General features: G+C 41.5%; 2 protein-coding genes across 3 annotated transcripts; both read left to right on the forward strand.

The window, feature by feature from the left end:
* The first annotated feature begins 1476 nt into the window (after positions 1-1476).
* On the forward strand, positions 1477-5803 carry LOC148676330 (chymotrypsin-like elastase family member 1). Its single transcript, XM_088606389.1, has 8 exons — positions 1477-1623; positions 2039-2139; positions 2741-2841; positions 3006-3128; positions 3616-3752; positions 4593-4738; positions 5022-5171; positions 5673-5803. The coding sequence occupies exons 1-8, from the start codon at positions 1581-1583 to the stop codon at positions 5688-5690; spliced, it is 819 nt and encodes a 272-aa protein (XP_088462515.1). The 5' UTR covers positions 1477-1580; the 3' UTR covers positions 5691-5803.
* A 2634-nt stretch (positions 5804-8437) lies between these two features.
* LOC148676331 (histone H3-like centromeric protein A) lies at positions 8438-21103 on the forward strand. 2 transcript variants are annotated; one of them, XM_088606403.1, is made up of 7 exons: positions 8438-8629; positions 11654-11768; positions 17207-17286; positions 17623-17743; positions 18848-18963; positions 19358-19432; positions 20249-21103. In XM_088606403.1, exons 2-7 carry the CDS (start codon positions 11669-11671, stop codon positions 20378-20380), a joined length of 624 nt encoding a protein of 207 aa, XP_088462529.1. In that variant the 5' UTR covers positions 8438-8629; positions 11654-11668; the 3' UTR covers positions 20381-21103. The 2 variants fall into 2 exon arrangements, with proteins under 2 accessions (XP_088462529.1, XP_088462538.1); XM_088606412.1 differs by lacking the exon at positions 8438-8629 and adding an exon at positions 9911-10175.
* The last annotated feature ends 14 nt before the right edge of the window (positions 21104-21117 follow it).

A 21117-nucleotide genomic window follows, 5' to 3' on the forward strand; every position in this document is an offset into this window, starting at 1 on the left:
ATGTTTGATTTTACTGAATACAACAAAGGAGGGTAATTCCTCCCAATATACACCTCGTGCGTCTATGGAACACAGACATTGTGCACAGAAACTTCAAGCCAATTTGAAAGAGCTATGAAAATAAACAGTAGTGAACAGTAGAGAACATGGCAGAAAATTAGCAGCAACTGCGGATCAACACAGAACACTTGAATTTCATGGGCATTATATATAGAGATTAATGCTTCTGACATTTCAATGACACCTACTGTATCATTGTGCAATGTATACTTCCTTTGTTTATTATACTGTATCTCATGTTTTTAAAGAGGTTTATTAACCTCTTCTGGGCCGCCCCCAGCTTTTAAAGGCTCCTAGGCAAGATCTTGGAAAGGAGTGCCTCCAAATCACAATTTACACTACTACAGTTCCCACCCCAAACTTACTTTATTATTTAGAGCTATTAAATTAATTATGACTGCAAAATGTTTATTAACCAGCTTTGAAGAAAACCTCATAAATAACTTAAAACAAGAACAAGAAGCACATATTTCACACAGATAACTCAAATTTTAATGTTGAAAGTAATAACGTGAAATGTGAATCTATTAACTTCCAGTAAAACATGTTTAGCAGTCTACATGTCTAGGTAGAAAATGCGGCTTGTCTACCATTCTCCAGCTTCATGGATCTGACAGACTCAAAACCTAATGAAATACAAATGATTTATTGCAGTGACTTGATTTGTCACACTTCTGTTTGGTGTGCTTACAAGTTGCAACTACATGATTTTAATTTTAAACCATTTCAACATAGTTTACAACAGAAGTAAAAGATGTTAGATGTAATGAAACATTAATACAATTGATCATCACAACATTTACTACAGTACTTTTTAAAATTAAATGAAAAACATTCAGTGTAGCAGCAGCTGAAACCACACTGATACTTTCATCTTATGGCAAACATGAGAGTCATTTACTACAGTACATTGACAGTGAAATAAACCCCTACATTTACATTTACAACTAATAATATTATATTTTATAACTAACAAACAGATTAGCCTAGCACAGCAGCAACAGAGGAAACTGGAGGAAATTTCTGACTCATATTTGAAGGTGCTGATCTAAAAAACATATTTAGGGGTCCCCTGGTGGCTTCTGGGCCCTAGGCAGTCTGGTAGTTCACCTAAGCTGGCCCTAATTACAGGACAGAAATTGTGTTGTACTCTAGATTTCAATTTATAAACCAGGTTACATTTGTAGTCCTTGGAGCATTTATATATTTAAGTAAATAACTTAACCAACACAATGAGAACAATCTGTAAACTTATCTAAATTTATAGTATTAAATATGATAAACGATAAGCACTCAACTGCTATCTTTGGAGTTTCTGGTTTTTGAATGTTATTCAACAGAACAGAATTAGGAAGTAAAAACACATGAAAGATGTGGAGTAGCAGGTTTGATGTCTGTTGTCGTGCATTTTGTCATGAGACATTTCCTGCAAAGGAATGTGGAATGTTTCGGTTTCACACAGCATCTGGGGTATAAAAACTCACTGAGAGCTAATCAAGAGCAGAAGGACAACTCGCAAGATGCTGCCCTATGTTGTTTTAGCCGCGCTCCTCATTCTGCCTGGTAAGTTGCATTTTATATGACTGTTATTTTTATTATTTTGTAAAGCACTACCAAATATGACAAGGTCATAAACAGAACTCTGTGTAATTAAAATCATTTTGTCTTTTCTGCATTGAAATGCATGTGAACATGAAGTCTGTGAAAACAATAAAAACAAGTTGCTATTTCAAAATGAGTCACAGAATTTAGTTATTAGCCGGAACACAAACATAAAGTGACATGAGACACTGTGAACATCCATGGAACAGCCTGGCAGAGACGGAGTTGAACAGTCCTGGAACGGATCCTTTCACAATGGAAGTGTCAGATTCCAGAGTAACATTGTTTCTTTTCTTCCAATCAAGATGTCTAGGGCATACGTAGTAACAAAAATGGGTTTATGATTGAAGAGTGAGTTTTCTTTCCATGATTTCAGGACATGCAGATGAGGTGCAGTATCTGGAGAAAGCACCGCGAAATACAACCCAGCGTGTTGTAGGAGGGGTGACTGCCACTCCCTACTCTTGGCCTTGGCAGGTAAGAGAGCAGATTTCTTGTAGAATTGAAAAGTATTGACGATCTGAGGAAGACTCATGACGTTGGACTGCAGGATAGTGCTGACTTCACTGCAGCATAACTTGGAGTAAATAACTGGTTTGTCATATAAGGAAAAGGCCTAAAAAATAAGAACAATACACGTGTAGCAGTTGTAGTATAATGCTGCTTGTAATAGGTAATCTAGGCTTATCTTTAAAAACTACTGAAAAATCATTTTAAGAATTTGATTTTTAAGTTTATTTTTGGAAAATAAATTTTTTACAGCTCTTTCATCTTAGTATTATGTAATTTTTGGTTGACCTATAGACATGAATATCAAGTGTTATATTGTATAACAAAAGTATTAAAGCATTATACAAAGTCAACGTCGCCACTTAAATATTTCCAATATGCATTTAGATATCTTGTGAAGATTTTTTAATGAAACTCATGTAGAAACAGTAAAGTGAGGAGGTTTTATATAAAGTGGTTTGGTCTGGATGAAGTGCTCGCACAGCAAGGAATCTTGAATGCATCATGTCCATATTTTCTGTTTACTGTCCTCACACAGTGTTCTTTTTATTGTTGGTGCTGGGTTCAGGTCTCGTTGCGGATTTTCTCCGGTAGCTGTTTGTACCACACCTGTGGCGGCACTTTGATTCACAGCCGGTGGGTTCTGACAGCTGCCCACTGCATCCAAAGGTATGCGACTATCTCTAGTTAATTAGGACAGGGAAAAGGGACAGAATTCAGTGTTGCATCATAGAAGGTCAAAAGTTTTTCCCTCTCCTGTTTCTTCATATTTGATATTACACCTACCTGATCAGGGAAGAAGACGTCATTAAAAATTCTGTTTCCTTTAACAGTGGAACATCTATGGTTGCTTTTCTGGGAGAACACAATATTAATGGGATTGAAGGGAAGGAGCAACTCATTCCTGTGGAAAAGGCTGTGGTTCACCCCAGCTGGTCTAACAATGCTGCAATTGGGTTTGTGTTGCATTTGTTTTAATAAATGTTTTGGGAGATTCTGTTATTTCTGAATTGGTCAGTAGATTAATCAATAGGTTTAAATAAGCATGTTTTTAAAAGTTGTAGTGGAAGATGACTTATAAAAGCTATCAGAGGATTGTGATGCTTTTCTCAGCATAACCTGTTATGGAGATAGACAGGAGATTTGAGATATCAGGGAGGGCAAGGGGCATCTTTTCCTGTTCACTTCCTCTTCACAACATTTCCTGCCCTGTTTTAGCTCATGTCAATTCCTTTCCTCAGAACCTAAAAGTTTATATTTAAATCAATGATATTGTCCTCTAGAGTTTGTGCACAAAGTTATCGAACTAGCCTTGAAAGTGAACCATTGCTTATATTCACCTGTGTGTTCAGAGCCTGTCTGTGTTTTTCACTCTGGGCAGCCTTCCTTTGAAATATATTTGACTGAACTGGTCTCTTCCTGTGCTCCCTGTGTTATGTGCAGATATGACATTGCCATGGTGAAGCTGATTCAGGGTGCTGTTCTGAACTCCTATGTTGCTCTGGCGACACTGCCCAGCAGTAGCTATATCCTTCCTTCAAACAGTTTGTGCTACATCACTGGATGGGGACTTACTAGCAGTAAGTTTGTAAGAGGAAAATGTCTTCTGAGTGACAAAACCCATTTGAATCTAAACAGGAGTACAAATCAGTGTATCCTTATTAGTTCTGTAATGTATTCAGGTGAAATGAGTATTCAAATCCTTCCTTCCTTCAAACAGTTTGTGCTACATCACTGGATGGGGACTTACTAGCAGTAAGTTTGTAAGAGGAAAATGTCTTCTGAGTGACAAAACCCATTTGAATCTAAACAGGAGTACAAATCAGTGTATCCTTATTAGTTCTGTAATGTATTCAGATGAAATGAGTATTCAAATTGAAGATAAATAAACTGATTGAAGATAATAAAATACTGTGTGCTTTGTTGCAAAAAAGCACTTTACTTAGCATATACATGCAATTACATTGTTAAAAGTTGCATTCAAATATTTGTAAAAAGATGCATTAAATGTTTTAAAGGAGACTCTCCCTCACTAGTAATGATGCTTTCCTCTAAACTCAGGCATCTTTCCTTTTGCCAGAAATAAATTAGTACTCTGAGCACAGATAAAACATTACTGTGTGCCAAACATCTAAGGTGGGAATTAGCCAGACAGGACTCTCTTAACCCTTAGTGTAATAGTGATTCTTACATCTTTCTGAGTGTCTCCAGTTAGTACTGATGTGGCCCATGACAAGGTATTAAATATTTTTAAAACGCAGGTGTGCCGGAGAAACATACACACTGCTTTACATTCTAGGTGGGAAATATCAGTGAATCATCACCTGGAGACTTCAGAGTTCACAATAGAATTGTGTTGTAGGCAAAGGGGATTATAAATTGCTATAAATTCATAGTAACATCAGAAATGTTGTTAACAGCCAATGGACAGCTGGCAGCCAACCTCCAGCAGGCCAGCCTCCCCAGTGTAGACTACACCACTTGCTCCAGCAGCTCCTGGTGGGGATCAACTGTTAAGAGCTCCATGATCTGTGCTGGTGGAGATGGAATCAGATCAGGTTGTAACGTAAGTAAATCCACTCCAGATATCAGTTCTGTCATTATTGTTTTACTGTAGCTGTGGCTTTTTTTTTGTTTGATCTTAAGCTTGTATTTTGTTTCACAGCTGCATTAAGTACTCGATTGTTTGCATTGATCATGAAGATGGCTATCCCAGAAAAAAACATTTCTTTAGGTGTAAGTTTTGACACACTGACTTGTTTGCAAGGACTGTCTTTGTGTACTATTCAAATGCCAGAGCTTTGATGATTAATGTTTCCCCCTGCTCTGTAATCTGCTCTGTCCTGCAGGGGGATTCTGGAGGACCCCTGAACTGTTTTGTCAGTGGAAGATACCAAGTTCATGGAGTGACCAGCTTTGTGTCTTCATTAGGCTGTAATGTTTACAGGAAGCCTACAGTCTTCACACGTGTCTCAGCATACACAAGCTGGATCAACAGTGTAAGTCCAAAACTTTGTTTTTGATGACAAATGTTGATGGGTTTGCATTTGCAGGCAGGGGGTGTTTTAAAGAAATTTGCCACTAAAGAAGTGGAATTTGGAATATTAAACATACAATTTGGAATAATACTAATTCACAAAGTACATATTATCATATGTCCTACAACTGAATGTGCTCTGTTGTTCATATGTTTAATGAGTCTATTGCAAGCTTTTGCTCTAATAACTCTTTGCATGATCTGTGTAGCCCAGAACAATGTTGGCTTCCATTTTCTTTTATACAATTTAGCAGATTAAAAGTGCTTTTCTTTCTATATAAAACTGTATATTTATGCAGATATACAGTAAAACAAAATAAAATAAAAAATATCATTAACTATAACAGTATGTACAAATTGAAAAATGTACCATCCATGCTGCATTTTCCAGAATGCTGTCAAAACTTAGTTAACTTTTGGTACCTTCAGGCCACCTTGGTGACGTGTGTTTCTCTTCTTCTAGATCATCGCCAGTTATTAAGTATCAGTGGGCTGTGGTGAATGGATAACATTTCTGACACCTGCTGTGTGACAAGAGATGCACAATAACATCTATGTGTAATTTACTAGCAATAAAGCATTTTTCTTGCAAAAGCAAGCTATCTTTATTTTGTACTCTATATCTGCTATATTTTGATACTGACACATTTAACTTAAAGTAAATAAAGACATTAGCAATGTGAACAAAGTAATAGATGTTTTCCCAATATCAGAGTCTACATTTGGACAGGTATTTAGTAACAAGAACAACATTATAACACAAGCACACAACACAAAAAATTGCACAACATATAACATTAAATGTTACATAACACACAAAACTACTGTACGCGTTCCAGAGGCCTGCATCCTAACAGACTCAGAAAACGCACACGTAAGCCTGTAACCTGAAACACTCTGCAGTACCTTTACAGGCCAACAAGAGAAATACTCTTTTATCCAATACAGGGTTGCGGAAGAGGCGAAGTGAAATACCCAGCACTTTCAATAAAAGAATACAACTCAGCAATAGATCTCTTCCTGAGAGAATGGAATCTCTCTCCCTATTGTAAAAATGCATCATCAAATTAGGATAGAATCCTCTTTATCTAGAAGATTCTACAATAAATGAAATCAGTATTTTCTAAAAATACTATGACAGCAAGCTCTCAAAGACAATGCTCGACTTAATTTGCTAGATTCTGGTCTCCAAGACTGATCAGAGCAAGGTCCTCTACCATGCCACAAAAAAAGGCAGAAATATACAGTTGACATGATAGAGCAAGAGACAGATGATGATGTTTCTTCTTTTTTTCTCTCCTTCTTCTCTATCTCTTCTTTGTCTCCTCCTTCTGTTCTTTATCCAGTGTTTTTATGTTTTTTGTGTGTTTTCCTTTATTCAGTAGTTTATTCAGTATGAAAAATGCAGTGTATGTTTGGCGTAGTTCACCTGTTTGAGAGAGTTAACAGCCCATACCCCCCAGTATTGTGAGAACTGACCCAGGGCATTGTTGCAGGGGTGGTGTGAGGGCTATGAGAGAGTCCCAGTTGCGAGACTTATATATGCTGGTGAGCTGACGAGTGTGAGATTAGGTCTACCCTTCCTCCTGAATTTCTATTATAACTTTCTTACACCTGTGGTTTATTATTAACCACAAAAATTCTCCAGAAAATGTACTTTGATCCACTGGGATTACCTGTCTCTAATGTCAGCTTCAAGGGGTAAACATCCCTGCTTGAACTCATTGTTTTTAAATATTGAAAAACCCCAGCTTTTTTATTATTCTCCCCTCAAAAAATATTGTCCTCAATAATTGCTTGTATCAACATGCCAAAAGGGTGAAGGAAATGTAACAGATTTTTGCTTTACCTTTTATACACAGTGTTTGAGAGTCACTATAGCCTTCCTAAGGCACGGGGGTGCAGTGGTATCATCGCACAGTGAGTCCCTGGGTTCAGTTACCTGTGCTACAGTATCTCTGCTGTTGGTATGGAGTTTATATGTTCTCCCTGTGTTTGCATGGATTTCCAGTCGGCGCTTTCCTCTCACAGTCCAAAAACACACTAGTTTGTTAATTGGTTTCTGGAAAAATTGGCCTAGTGTGAGTGTGTGTGAGTGTTTGTGTCTGTGTGTGCCCTGCAATGGACTGGTGTGCTGTTGACAGTATTTTTAGCTCCCCTGCGACCCTGAACAAGATGAGTGGATGGATTTTGCCTTTCTATTCAAAGACTGTGCTTTTTCTATTCTTTCAATTTGTTTTGCTTTTTTTGGTTTTGAAATAAATAATAAATGTCCCTACAAATTGCCTGACAAACTGGGTGTGTTGGTGTGCCAGGTCCTGCCTATTTTGGTTCTACACTTCCACACCCTGAGACTGATTCTACTCTCCCAAACCCTGACACTGTTCCTTCTCGTTATGGAGTTTATATAACAAAAGTTCGGGAGGGATGACAACAACCACACTCAATCGTTCCAAGCCGACAGTAATTAGCAATCACTCCCTTCGTCCTTCCTCCACCAAACGCTATAAATACCAACTTGACATCTCTCTCCCTCGCGTGTGACTTTTGCATCCCACCTCCACCCCAACTCCACCTCTGCAGCTGGTACCCTTGAGGGAGGTTGACCCTCAGCCAAGGAGGTTAAGCCAAATATCAGCTCCATAATAGTTCATTAGGCTTTGATCTTGGGTGTTGTCATTCCTAGTGAACATTCTTAAACACTTCTCTGCCCAGGATGTTCTTTCCTGCTAAACTCTTCTCAGTCCATCTATTCCCCATCCATACAATCCTTAGGTCTACAGACAATTGTGCCGTAATAGTAGCAGTCTGTCTCTTTCTAGCCAGAGTATGAACGGTTTTATTCCCCGTCACAAATTAGTGTTCATCACTCAAAGATCAATTGAATCCATTCAATCTGTGTATTTATGTTGTTTTATGGTTTTATTTATTACTATCAATTAATCTGTGTCCAGTGGCAGCAGATGAACTCATGGTTTTGCTACTCTAATAATTCTCTGTATGGGGGTTTTATTCAGAACAATTAAAAGAAATAACTAGTCAGTAGTTCTCATCAGTATGAGAACCGCCCCTTGCTGTCTGTACTAAACCTAGTTCACTTCACTTGCAGCTACTTCTTCTGAAATCATTTGAGCTCCTGTAAAAAGGACAGTTTTGCTGGAGACACTGGCGTGCCAAAATCATTTTCAAACTTCAAGCTAATTTTAACTGCGGTTTCAAATACAGGGGCTCCAGATCTCCAGAGACGCTGTAACACACAGTCGTAATCCTGTCACTCATAATTTATCCCTGACTCTATTTGCCAAAAGGCGGTACTGGAGGTGGGGGGGCAGAGAAGTTGATTGAATGTTATTTGAGTTACGGTATTAGTGGCAAGTAGGGAAGCACGCGTGATTAGCAATTTTATTTGAAGAAATTAAGGTAGGAATACTCAAAATAAGTCCAATATTAAAGTTTAATTTTAGTTTAGATAGTTCTGTTACAACCGCAGCGTCCGCTGCTGCCAGTTTTTCTAAATAAACTTTTGTTAAGTTTTATCATTGTTAATTAAATAATTAATTTTACTGTCTGAGTTTGCTGGCTTGCAGTAGCTAGAAATTAATATTTCGATATTATTTAAACGTAAGAGTTCATCAAATGAACCATATGTACGACACATTTCCATCCTGGACATCATAGTCAGTTTTTTCTAACGTGGTGGTTGCTTTTAATACAGTTTACAGTATAATAAGACGTACATACAAATCAGATATGAAATTATTGACTCCCTCTGACTTTTGCACTGAAAAGACAGGTGCAATACTGTAGTTTTGACCTTCGGTTTGTGTGCAAATACGAAAGGCTTTTCTAATGACGACATCGAAATAAGTTGTTTTCATTCGGATATAATTCTGCATTAAAAAATCGTACTTTTTTAGGAAATCGCTGGATTTGCAAAATGCATGAGCCAATTAAGATGCATTAATTAATCTTGATGTTAATGCATTGCTGGCATATTTACGAGACGTACTGTGATTGGTGCAATATTGGAAATTCTGCAAATACTTTCTTTGCATTTTAGAGTAGTCTAAGAAAACGCTGTGCTCATGACGCCATAAAATAATAACAAGGAATGACTTATTACCCTGTAGCTTGAAAATGTAAAAGATAATCTTAAAGTTGTTTGTCATGATTCCATCCATATGTTCTGTAAGTAATAAAAAGTGAGCGAACAGCTGATTTACATGGAGTGACAAATAATAACAACAAAATGTATTTTCTGTTATTGCTGCTCTCAGGGTAAGGTCATTTTTCCTGTTCTAATAGGATCGGGCTGTGAATCCGGCCTGCTGCATATTTTCAGGGCGACCAGAAACGACCCAATTAAATTAATAAATTAATTAATAAAGAAAGGGTTTTTTTATTTTACAGCTTTATTTTATTTTAATGCACAGTGTGTGTTTGCATACCTGTTGGAGTAAATTAGGAAGCACGTGCAGTGCAGTATGTTTGCATGTCTTTCCGTGTGTATGAATGGTCTGGAATTCGTGTCTGGAAAAGGCAACCTCACTTAAATAAAGCAAATATTTTTATAATATGTAAATAAACATTGACAAAAAGTATAGAATGACGCAAGTTTTTCTTCTAATGTGAATGATTTTATTTTTTTATTTTTATTTTATCGCTTTACACATTCTTTCTACTCTAGCGTTGCCACTAGAAAAAAGAAACAACAACAACACATGTCTTTTCTGTTATTGCTTCTGTCAGGGAAAGGACATTTTTCCTGTTCAAATACAGGGGCTCCAGATCTCCAGAGACGCCGTAACACAGTCATAATCCTGTCACTCATAGTTTATCCCTGACTCTATTGGCCAAAGGGTGGTACTGAATGCGGGGATGCAGAGAAGTTAATTGAATGTTATTAGTGTATTAGTGGCAAGTAGGGAAGCACGCGTGATCAGCAATTTTATTGAAAGAAATTAAGGTAGGAATACTCAAAATAAGTCCAATATTGAAGTTTAATTTTCGTCTAGATAGTTCTGTCACTACAGCTCCGGCACTGCTGCCAGTTTTTCGAAATAAGCTTTTGTTAAGTTTTATCATTGCTAATTATATCATTAATTTTACTTTCTGAGTTTGCTGGCTCGCAGTAGCTAGAAATTAATATTTCAATATGTTTTAAATGTAGGAATGAGTAGCTTCATCAAATGAATCATAATAACGACACATTACCATCTTGATTTGGACATCATAGTCACTTTTTTTCTAATGTGGTGGTTGCTTTTAATACAGTTTACATTATATTAAGATGTACATACAAACAAGATATGAAATTATTGACTCCCTCTGGCTTTTGCACCGAAAAGACAGGTGCAATACTGTAGTTTGTTCCTTCAGTTTGTGTGCAAATACGAAAGGCTTTTCTAACATCGAAATAAGTTGTTTTCATTCGGATATAGTTTTGCATTTTACAAAAATCTTACCTTTGTAGGAACTCGCTGGATTTGCAAACTTCTTGAGCCAATTTACATGCATTAATTAATCTTACAAATTAAAGTTTTTCTTCTAATGTGAATTATTTCATTTTTTAAGTTGTGGAAGCACTTTATATCACTTTACACATTCTTTCTACTCTAGCATTGCCACTTGAAAAAAATCACTAACCGCGCAAAATTACTTCGAACACAGTGCGGCCTGCGATTTATAACAGTACACAAAGTATACCACTAAGTATTCTAGAAAATGCATTAAAAATAAATATAAATTCATTTTTTGGGAAACCCTACGTCTGCATCATTGCAAATAACCTCCTGTGTATTCCGCAATCATAAGAATACAGTAACTTTAACATTTAACAAGGGTAGTTTGTGTGTTGTGTAATTGTCTGAAATCAGACGGGTTCCATTGAGTTTCCTGTTTAATGAAATGCAACAATACATTCTAAAATTTTTCCAAGAAAAAGTAGGTCAGATATAGAGTGAAAATGGTTTAGGTAGCATTAAAGTTTTTAAGGCTATGCATGTGTAAAGTAGTATCATTGTTGGCAGGCATTCCATTTTGTCATGTGTTTTAGTTTGTACTGCATTTCAGACTTTAAGCCAAGTTAGACCTAAATGCTTTTCTACCTTAATATTAATCTTTTTTATCACTCTTGGTAAATTGCATTCATATAATCTATTTTCTGCTACTTCTCACACCTTCTAAAATGGGTGAGAGTCTGCAGGTTGAAAACCACTGACAGAACAGTATTGAATGATATACTGGCTTGTTCTCATGTTGGTTTTGGTAGGTTTGGAGGCAGGCATGTGAAAGGGGGGGACAAGTGATGTTAGTTTACAGATATAATTGCAGGGCAGGGCTTGTTAATTCATCTTATGTTTCCTGTTCAGGCAAAAATGGCTAGGTTTCCTTGTATCTGGTCTAGTAGATCTGTCTTGGGATTTGCTTTCCATGTCTACTCAGGCTCAGCACAGCAAAATGGTGAATCCAAGAGCTTCTGCACGCAAGAGGAAGGCCGTGGCCCCTAAGCGCCAAGATCTCCCCCCTCCTTTACCACCCCAGCGATCAGAAAGACCAGGTCATGATTTACTTTATGATTTTAGCAGTTCCTGTTTTAAGCCAGCACGTGTAGATGTCGGTTCTCTTCTGACTCCTATCACTGAATTTGTAATATTCCATTTGATCACTCCAGTGGTATCATTTGTATTGGTTATCTGTCACATCCTTTTGCAAGTGAGCGTCTGCAAGCTTAATAGGAAACACATTGGTGGATATGTGAGCACAAACTGTATTTACACATTTGTGTCTATGGTTAGTCTGTTGCCTTGTCTCTCTTTGTGGTCAGTGCATTAAATGGTCTGTGTTATAGAGGGAGAGTGTCACGACCACCAGGCAGTCAAGACCGACTCTTAAGCGAGCTAATCATCACCAGCAGCGGGTGATTATTAACAAACGCCGCCGCACGAGTTAAACCACCTGCACACACTCCACCATGCGGTGCGCAGTGCTATTTATACCATCTTCACTTGCTTCCCGCTGCTCGGTATTGAGTCTACTCCTTGAGAGCTTTACCTGGCGTTTTTTCCTGTACCTCGTTTATTCTGGTTATTGGACTCCCCTTCTGGCTTTTCGACTTTGCACCTCCCCTCTCGCCTCGGACTGTCTGCTACCGGAGTTCTCCCTGGATTACTATTTACCTTACGCCTTTTGACCACGACCTTGCCTCTCGTTATGTATTGTTCGCCTGCCTCATCTATTACCCGTGCCTGCGTCTGTTTAGGATCCTTGTATCTTCCCACCAGGGATTCCTAACAGAATACCGAGCCAAAGATGGATCCCGCGGACGCACAAGCCTTTCGCTCACTTTTCAATCGCCATTCCCAAGCTCTCACCCAGCTTCAGTCTTCGCTCCACATTCTCTCCAACCACGTTGCTAGCCTTCCGCCCTCCCCTGTCCCTTCGCCTCCAGCACAGACCACTGCTCCGATCCCTGTGACCCCGCCCACCACTCCCGTAACCTCGCCGTTTGTTCTCCCAGAAAGATATGATGGCAACGCCACGGGCTGTAGGGGTTTTATTGCACAATGCTCCTTGGCTTTCCAGTTGCATCCTGAGCATTTTTTTTCTCCCCGGGAGCAGATCGGTTTTGCCCTTTCCTTGCTCACTGGCAAGGCTCTGGACTGGGCAGCTGTGTTGCTTGCTAGGGGAGATTTTCAGTTTGCTGATTTCCAGCTTTTTGCTGACCGGCTCCAGGCACATTTTTCTCCGGTCAACCCGGACCTGACTCATCTCCGGCTCGCCTCGCTTCGTCAGGGTGATGGATCTCTGAATGATTATGTGGCTGAATTCCAAGCCCTCGCCACGGAATCTGACTGGAACCCTGAAGCCCTGATTTGCCTTTTTTCTAAGGGTCTCTCTGAAGATCTAAAGGACCACCTGGTGCTCTCACCACTTCACAACCGCTCTCTCGAATCAGCAATCGCTCAGGTGGTTGAACTGGACACCCACATTCGGCTGCGGAGAGCAGAGAGTCATGCTGGAAGCAGTCCTGGCCGTCCTGAAGGTACTACCCACATGGTGCCCACTCTGCATCATGCACCCCTTTCCTCGGAGGAAAAGGAAAGGCGCCGTCGGGAGGGACTGTGTCTCTATTGCTCTGCACCTGATCACCTTCTCTCTGCTTGTCCCTTGAGACCCCCGTATCCCTCTCGAACCCTTCCGCAGCCTGCTGTTAGAGTCAGTAGTACCGTTTTTTCTCAAACCTCGTCTGGCCCTTTATTCCCAGCTGAAATTTCTTGGACTGACTTACACCTTCCCCTTTTGGTTTTTGTTGACTCGGGGGCAGCGGGGAACTTTATGGACGCCACTTTTGCTAAGAAGTGGGATATTCCCCTGGCTCTGGTCTCACCCCCGATCTGTATTCAAGCTCTGGATGGATCCCCGATTGCACCTGGACGGATTACCTGGCAGACCGTCCCTCTCTCTCTAACAGTTGGTGCTACTCATGTTGAGGAAATTTCACTCCTTCTCCTGGACTCGCCTGCCTACCCAGTAATCCTGGGTCTTCCCTGGCTCAAGAAGCACGATCCCCACATCTCCTGGGACAAGAATGAGCTCATTGCCTGGAGCCACTCCTGTCATGTCAACTGTTGTCGTCAGCCGGTTAAGGTTGCTGCTGCAGTAACCTCTATGGAGGAGCACTCTCCCATCCCGCCCCAATACAGGCATCTGAAACAAGCCTTTGATAAGCAGAAGGCTCTTTCGCTTCCACCTCACCGTACCTGTGACTGTGCTATAGAGTTGCTCCCTGGAACCCTTCCACCCAAAGGACGGATCTACAGAGAATCAGGCTTTACAAAATTATATTAAGGAGGCTCTGGAGTCATGATTCATTCGTTCCTCCTCTTTTCCAGCCTGTGCGGGTTTTTTCTTTATTGGGAAGAAGGACGGCTCCTTGCGGCCGTGTATTGATTACAGAGGACTGAAACTCCATTACGGTCAAACATCGTTACCCCCTGCCTTTAATTCCAGCCGCTTTGGAGTCCGTACGGGGAGCCTCCATCTTCTCGAAGTTAGATCTACGGGGGGCTTACAACCTAATCAGGATACGTGAAGGGGATGAGTGGAAGATGGCTTTTATGACCACCCATGGACATTATGAATATCAGGTGATGCCTTTTGGTCTTGTTAATGCCCCGGTGGTCTTGTCTTCCAGTCATTCATGAATGACATCTTTAGGGACATTATTGGGAATTTTGTTTTGGTTTACCTGGATGATATCCTCATCTTTTCTGCCAACCCTAGGGATCATGTCCACCACGTCCAGGAGGTCCTGACTAGACTCATTAACAACAAACTCTATGCCAAGCTTGAGAAGTGTGTTTTTCACGCCTCAAAAATTAACTTTCTGGGTTACATCATTTCCCCCCTTGGTGTAGAGATGGACTCTGCTAAGGTGGCGGCCATCAATGACTGGCCAGCTCCTCGTAACTTAAAGCAAATTCAACGTTTTCTAGGTTTTGCCAACTTCTATAGACGTTTCATCCAGAACTTTAGCTCCGTCGTGGCGCCTATCACAGCACTAACCCGCAATCGACCAGGCTTGGGTAAATGGAACCTGGAGGCTAACCAGGCTTTTTTACGTTAAAACAACTCTTCAGTTCGGCACCACTTCTACGACACCCGGATCCCTCTCAGCCATTCATTGTGGAGGTTGACGCCTCAGCCTATGGGGTTGGGGCAGTCCTCTCCCAGCGCCACGGGGATAAGCACATTCCACATCCCTGCACCTTCTTTTCAAGGAAGCTCTCCCCCGCCGAGGTTAATTATGATGTCGGTAATCGTGAACTCCTAGCTATCAAGCTGGCCCTGGAGGAATTGAAACACTGGTTGGAGGGGGCTCATCACCCCTTTGTCATTATCACGGACCATAAGAACCTGGCCTACATTCAGTCGGCCAAACGCCTCAATTCCCGTCAGGCCCGTTGGTCTCTTTTCTTTTCTCGCTTTAATTTTGTTATCACCTATACGCCTGGCTCTAAGAATGGGAGGGCTGATGCTCTCTCTCGGCTCCATGATCCCCCGGATCTGGACTACACACCGGAACCAATCATTTCATCTAACAGAATCCTCGGGGCGATCCACTGCTCTATTGAGGATCAGATCAGACGTGCCCTCAACGGAGCTATAGTTCCTTTGTGCTGCCCGCCGGATAAGCTTTTTGTACCGGACAACTTGCGTTCTGCTGTCCTGCAATGGGGGCATGACTCCCGGTTTGCAGGCCATCCCGGGTGCACACGCACTCTGGACCTACTCACCAGAGATTTCTGGTGGCCTTCCATGCGATCAGATGCTGCAAAGTACGTCCGTGCTTGCCCGGTCTGTGCCAGGATCAAGACTTCGCGTGCCAAGAAGACCGGTTTACTTCACCCTCTTCCGATCCCACACCGCCCTTGGTCCCACATAGCTGTGGACTTCATTACGGACCTTCCTAGCAGTCAAGGTCATACGGTAATCTTGGTGATCTCTGATCGTTTTTCCAAGGCAGCCCATTTCGTCCCCCTCCCAGCATTGCCCACAGCCCAGGAAATGGCGTCACTGTTTGTGCAACAGGTCTTTAGGATACATGGGTTGCCCGACGATGTGGTCTCAGACAGGGGACCTCAATTTGTCTCGGCCTTTTGGAAGGCGTTCTGCCAAGCTTTAGAGACCCATGTATCTCTGACTTTGGGTTATCATCCTGAGGCCAATGGTCAGGTGGAACGGACCAACCAAAGCCTCCTTACCTTTTTGAGAGCCTTCACCTCCAACTCGCAGGATGACTGGTCATCGCTACTTCCCTGGGCAGAATATGCCCATAATTCTCTTACCTCCTCCTCCACAGGTCTCTCTCTCTTACTCTGTTCTCTAGGTTATCAACCCACTCTCATTCCTGTCACCCCTCCAGACACGGCTGTGCTGTCGGTGCGTCATTATATTTCCAAGCTGCGGAGGACCTGGAGAATGGTGAGGACAGCTCTCACCAAGTCAACTCAGCGCCAGGCCAAATTCGCAAACCGACACCGCAGACTAGCCCACCGTTTTCGCAGAGGACAGTTTGTTTGGCTATCAACAAGGAACCTACCTCTACACCTGCCTTCCAAGAAGCTCCGGCCTAGGTATATCGGCCCCTTCAGGACACTCTCCCGGATCACCCCAGTTACCTTCCGTCTTGCACTTCCCCCCACCCTCAAAATCTACCCGTCTTTCCACGTCTCCCTCCTGAAACCCTTCTACCACTCACCTCTTGCGGCTCCCCAACATCGCCCGCCACCCTCGCGTCGCATTCTGGGGCACCAGGCATATACAGTCCACAAGATCCTCGACTCTAGACGGAACCGCGGTACCCTTCAGTATCTGGTTGACTGGGAGGGTTATGGCCCTGAAGAAAGATCTTGGGTTCCGGAGAAGGATATTTTTGACCCTATGCTAATCAGAGACTTCCACAGGGACTATCCCGATCGGCCTTCTCGGGCGTCGGGAACCGCCCGTGAAGGGGGGGGTACTGTCACGACCACCAGGCAGTCAAGACCAACTCTTAAGCGAGCTAATCATCACCAGCAGCGGGTGATTATTAACAAACGCCGCCGCACAAGTTAAACCACCTGCACACACTCCACCGTGCGGTGCGCAGTGCAATTTATACCATCTTCACTTGCTTCCCGCTGCTCGGTATTGAGTCTACTCCTTGAGAGCTCTACCTGGCGTTTTTTCCTGTACCTTATTTATTCTGGTTATTGGACTCCCCTTCTGCCTTTTCGACTTTGCACCTCACCTCTCGCCTCGGACTGTCTGCTACCGGAGTTCTCCCTGGATTACTATTTGCCTTACGCCTTTTGACCACGACCTTGCCTCTCGTTTTGGATTGTTCGCCTGCCTCATCTATTACCCGTGCCTGCGTCTGCACAGGATCCTTGTATCTTCCCACCAGGGATTCCCAACAGAGAGATGCTAATGGACAAAGTATGTTTCTTCCAGGGACCAGTGCTATGATGGAGGTCAGCCCGGTCCAGGAACCTACTAACAAGCAGCTACGCAGGGGCCCTTCCACCAGAGCAGTAATGTCCTTTGCACTTCAACTGGGCACCACACAGGATACACACACACTGGATAAACTACACACACTCTGGATAGACACTGGATACACACACACTAGAAGCACACACTCTGGACACACACACACTGGATTAACTGTACACTCACACTTGATACACACACTCTGGATACACACACAAAATGGATAAACTGTACACTCACATTGGATATACACTCACAATGGATACATACTGTACACACAGTGGATACACACTCACAAGGGATAAATACTGTATTTAGCTTTGCCTGTGTCCAGTCCAGTACATCTGTGTGTAGATTGATTGTTCTTGTCTACACAGACTCAGCAGAGCAAAATACAAAATCAGGAAGAACCAGGTTCTGCTCGTAAGAGGAAGGCTGAGGTCCCTCAGCGCCAAGTTCCTCCCCCTCCGCCACCACCCCAGAAATCTGACAGTGCAGGTCAGTGCGAAGCTCCACCACTGTGTTTCTGTGTGTCTTCATCTGCCTGTCTGTCCCTCTGTGTCTCAGTTATTGTATTGGCCTCCCTTCAAATTTTAGTTCAGGGTTATTGTCACGTGTTCCTGAGTACAATGAAATGCTTACTTCCGTGTTTTCCTCAAACATGACAAATGACATAAAATATTACATAACATTGACAGAAAATGACATAACAAATTACATCTCAATTCTTGGAGACAATAACAGGGTAGCAGCTATTATTTAACAAACATTTAGATAGCAAAGCTGTGTGCAAAGTTCAGCAGTGGCTGTAAATTCACTCTGCTTTCTGATTCACAAATTCAAAGTTGTGGTTGTGTTTTGAGTTCAATGCAAAACAGAGGGGTGTAAGTGGGTGGAGAATTTAAGAGGTGGAGTTTAGGAGTCTTATGTCTGTGCTGTAGAAGCTTTCTTTGAACCTAGAGGACCAGGCTCTTATAAAAAGTGCATTTCCAGGGTGGTTTTGATCCTTGATAATTTTACTTCCCGTTCTTAGGTAGTGCGTGGATACTGCATGGTCATGGTCATGCATGGCATGGTCATCTGTCACTTTAATCATTTAATTTTTGTAAAGTCAGCTCTTGCAATAAAAAAATCAGTACACACACAACTGAATGCAAAGTGCTGCTCCTGTAAAGGTCCTTAAATTTGTCTTTTTTGTGATCCAGTCATACAATATGCCATGGGAAAATAATTGTGAGCATATGTCAGTTAACCACTGAAGTACACTAGTCATTGCCAAGCCTGGCCACATACTGTAGGTTGTGCATTATACAGTATAGTTTGACATTCTCTTCATATTTTCTTTTGAGGCAGGTTAATCTGCTAACCTTATGCTTTGTAGGAGTATATACCCAACCAAAATTGTGTTTATCTGAACAGCAGTTACTTACTTTTGAAATATTGGAATAAACAGATATATGCGATATATATAAATCTCTAAATTTATGAAGAAAAGTGTGTGACTGATATGCGAGTGCAGACTGTATGTGTCTATATTTTTGGTTAGTCTGTTGCCTCATATCTTTGTGTGAACAGTGCATTAACTTATTTGTTTTGTACAAGGGGAGAAGCCAGTGAAAAAGCGTACATACCGTCCAGGGTCCCGCGCTTTGATGGAGATTCGCCGGTACCAGGAATCCACTAATCTGCTTCTACGCAAACGCTCCTTCGCCAGATTGGTAATGTCTTGTACACACTCATGCTACACAAATAGTGGAAATACAGTAAGGCAGTGCACTGTATACAATGGACTTCTTTATTGTATGTTTTCTTGGTAACAGAAGAGCACTGATGCTGACAATAACTCTGCATGCTTGTCTGGTATCATTGTGTTTTGCTACCACAGTCCCACTACCCGGAAGCAGTGAGTGAGGTGAGGAGCAGTGAAGCTAAAAAACAAAGTAGAATTAGTAGGAGTTTAACTCAAGTCGCTTACTTGTGTCTCTCCACTCAATTCTAGAAGGTTTTGTGGGGGGGTTTTAATCACCAGCAGCTTCAGACATTTGCAGGGACATTAAATAGGACCATTTAAGCCTTGATTGATCTGCCGCTAAAGATGTTGTGTGGTTCCAGGTACGCGAGGTGTGTAAGCAGATGTTTCTGATGGATTACAGATGGCAGGGCATCGCTATCACCGCGCTTCAAGAGGTGAGACTGTGGGTTTACCTTGTGGTCTACTGTCTTTGAGTTTAGTGGTACTTTACTGTCACTCTACACCATTGACATACTTGTGTACTTGAATTTATATTTACTTCTACATCAGATATGAGTATACATATAAAGATTCACATTTAAATTGTTCCAGAAATGGCCAGATCCCATCACATCTATTGCCTGTCTTTGTCTGCCAATGCATGGTACAATATACCTGAAGCTGTACCTGGTTATCTGTACAACGCAATGTAATCACCCAGGAATCTGAGCCCTCTACTGCCACCTATCGGACTGTTGCAGCAGACCTAGTGTCTTCTGTAAATTACTGATCTTACTGTGATTGTTTTTCCACATATCAAATGTGGTTAAATGTTCCTGAATTGTTAGCCTTGAGACAGAAATTAATCTTGAGCTTTGTTATAGGGAAATTATTTCGTTTAACAGTTTAAAATTATTTAAGGATCTTGAATAATTGTGAACCGTGACATATTCCAGTGGGATAGACTGGCATTCCGTCCAGGGTGTGCACTGGCTTGGGTCTTTCGCATGCTGAGATCTGGCTCCCCTGTGACTCTAAATTGGAAGAAGCAGTTGGAAAGCAGATTGATGAGTGGAAATATACCATGTTTGGTGTACTGACTACTTGACACATTTTTTATGCTCACATCATCTGCTCCTTGTATTTATATAATATGAATGCAATACGTGAGCCTTTGCAAAATCCAGGTTTACCAAATTGTTGTGGTCATTTTGTCTGTCTGTTGGGAAATGCGCCCGGTGTCTCTGATCTACACCTCTGCCCTCTCTTAGGCTGCAGAGGCGTTCCTAGTGCGGCTGTTCCAGGACTCCTACTTGTGCTCATTGCATGCCAAGCGGGTCACCCTGTTCTCCAAGGACGTCCAGCTGGCCCGCCGTATCCGGGGTCCTGAGGACCGCGTGTGAGGAGCCAGTCCAGCACTGTTCAGCAGGATGGCCACAATGTCTGGATATTTGTCAGTTGTTACAGGTGTTGTATTTCCACAAGTTCTGTTAAGTTGGAAATGATTATGTTCGATTTTTGAGCTCCTGTTGAAAACTTTTCTATGTTATGCAAAGACTGTATTTGAAATTGTTACAGTATGTTCTGTTGTTTGAATTTTTATGATGTTGAAATAGTGGCTTGAATTCTGTACCTAAGAATACCAATAGTTTTCATTTGCGAGCACTTTTCAAAGTCCTGTACTATAACTCACATAATACTGAGCCTGTTACTGACTTTTCAAGAAAAGACACATTGGAAATGGTAGTTTTAAGTAGTATGTGGGAAAACAAAATGTATTTTCTGTTATTGCTTCTGTCAGGGTAAGGTCATTTTTCCTTTTCTAATAGAATCGATCTGTGAATCCGGCCTGCTGCATATTTTCAGGGCGACCAGAAACGACCCAATTAAATTAATAAATTAATAAAGAAAGGTTTTTTTTATTTTACAGCTTTATTTTATTTTAATGCACATTGTGTGTTTGCATACCTGTTGGAGTAAATTAGGAAGCACTTGCAGTGCAGTATGTTTGCACCTCTTTCTGTGTGTATGCATGGTCTGGAATTCGTGTCTGGAAAAGGCAACCTCACTTAAATAAAGCAAATATTTTTATAATATGTAAATAAACATTGACAAAAATTATACAATGACGCAAGTTTTT

Source organism: Lepisosteus platostomus, chromosome 2 (genome assembly GCF_059453375.1).
Source record: "Lepisosteus platostomus isolate fLepPlt1 chromosome 2, fLepPlt1.hap1, whole genome shotgun sequence".
Classification (NCBI taxonomy): domain Eukaryota; kingdom Metazoa; phylum Chordata; class Actinopteri; order Semionotiformes; family Lepisosteidae; genus Lepisosteus; species Lepisosteus platostomus.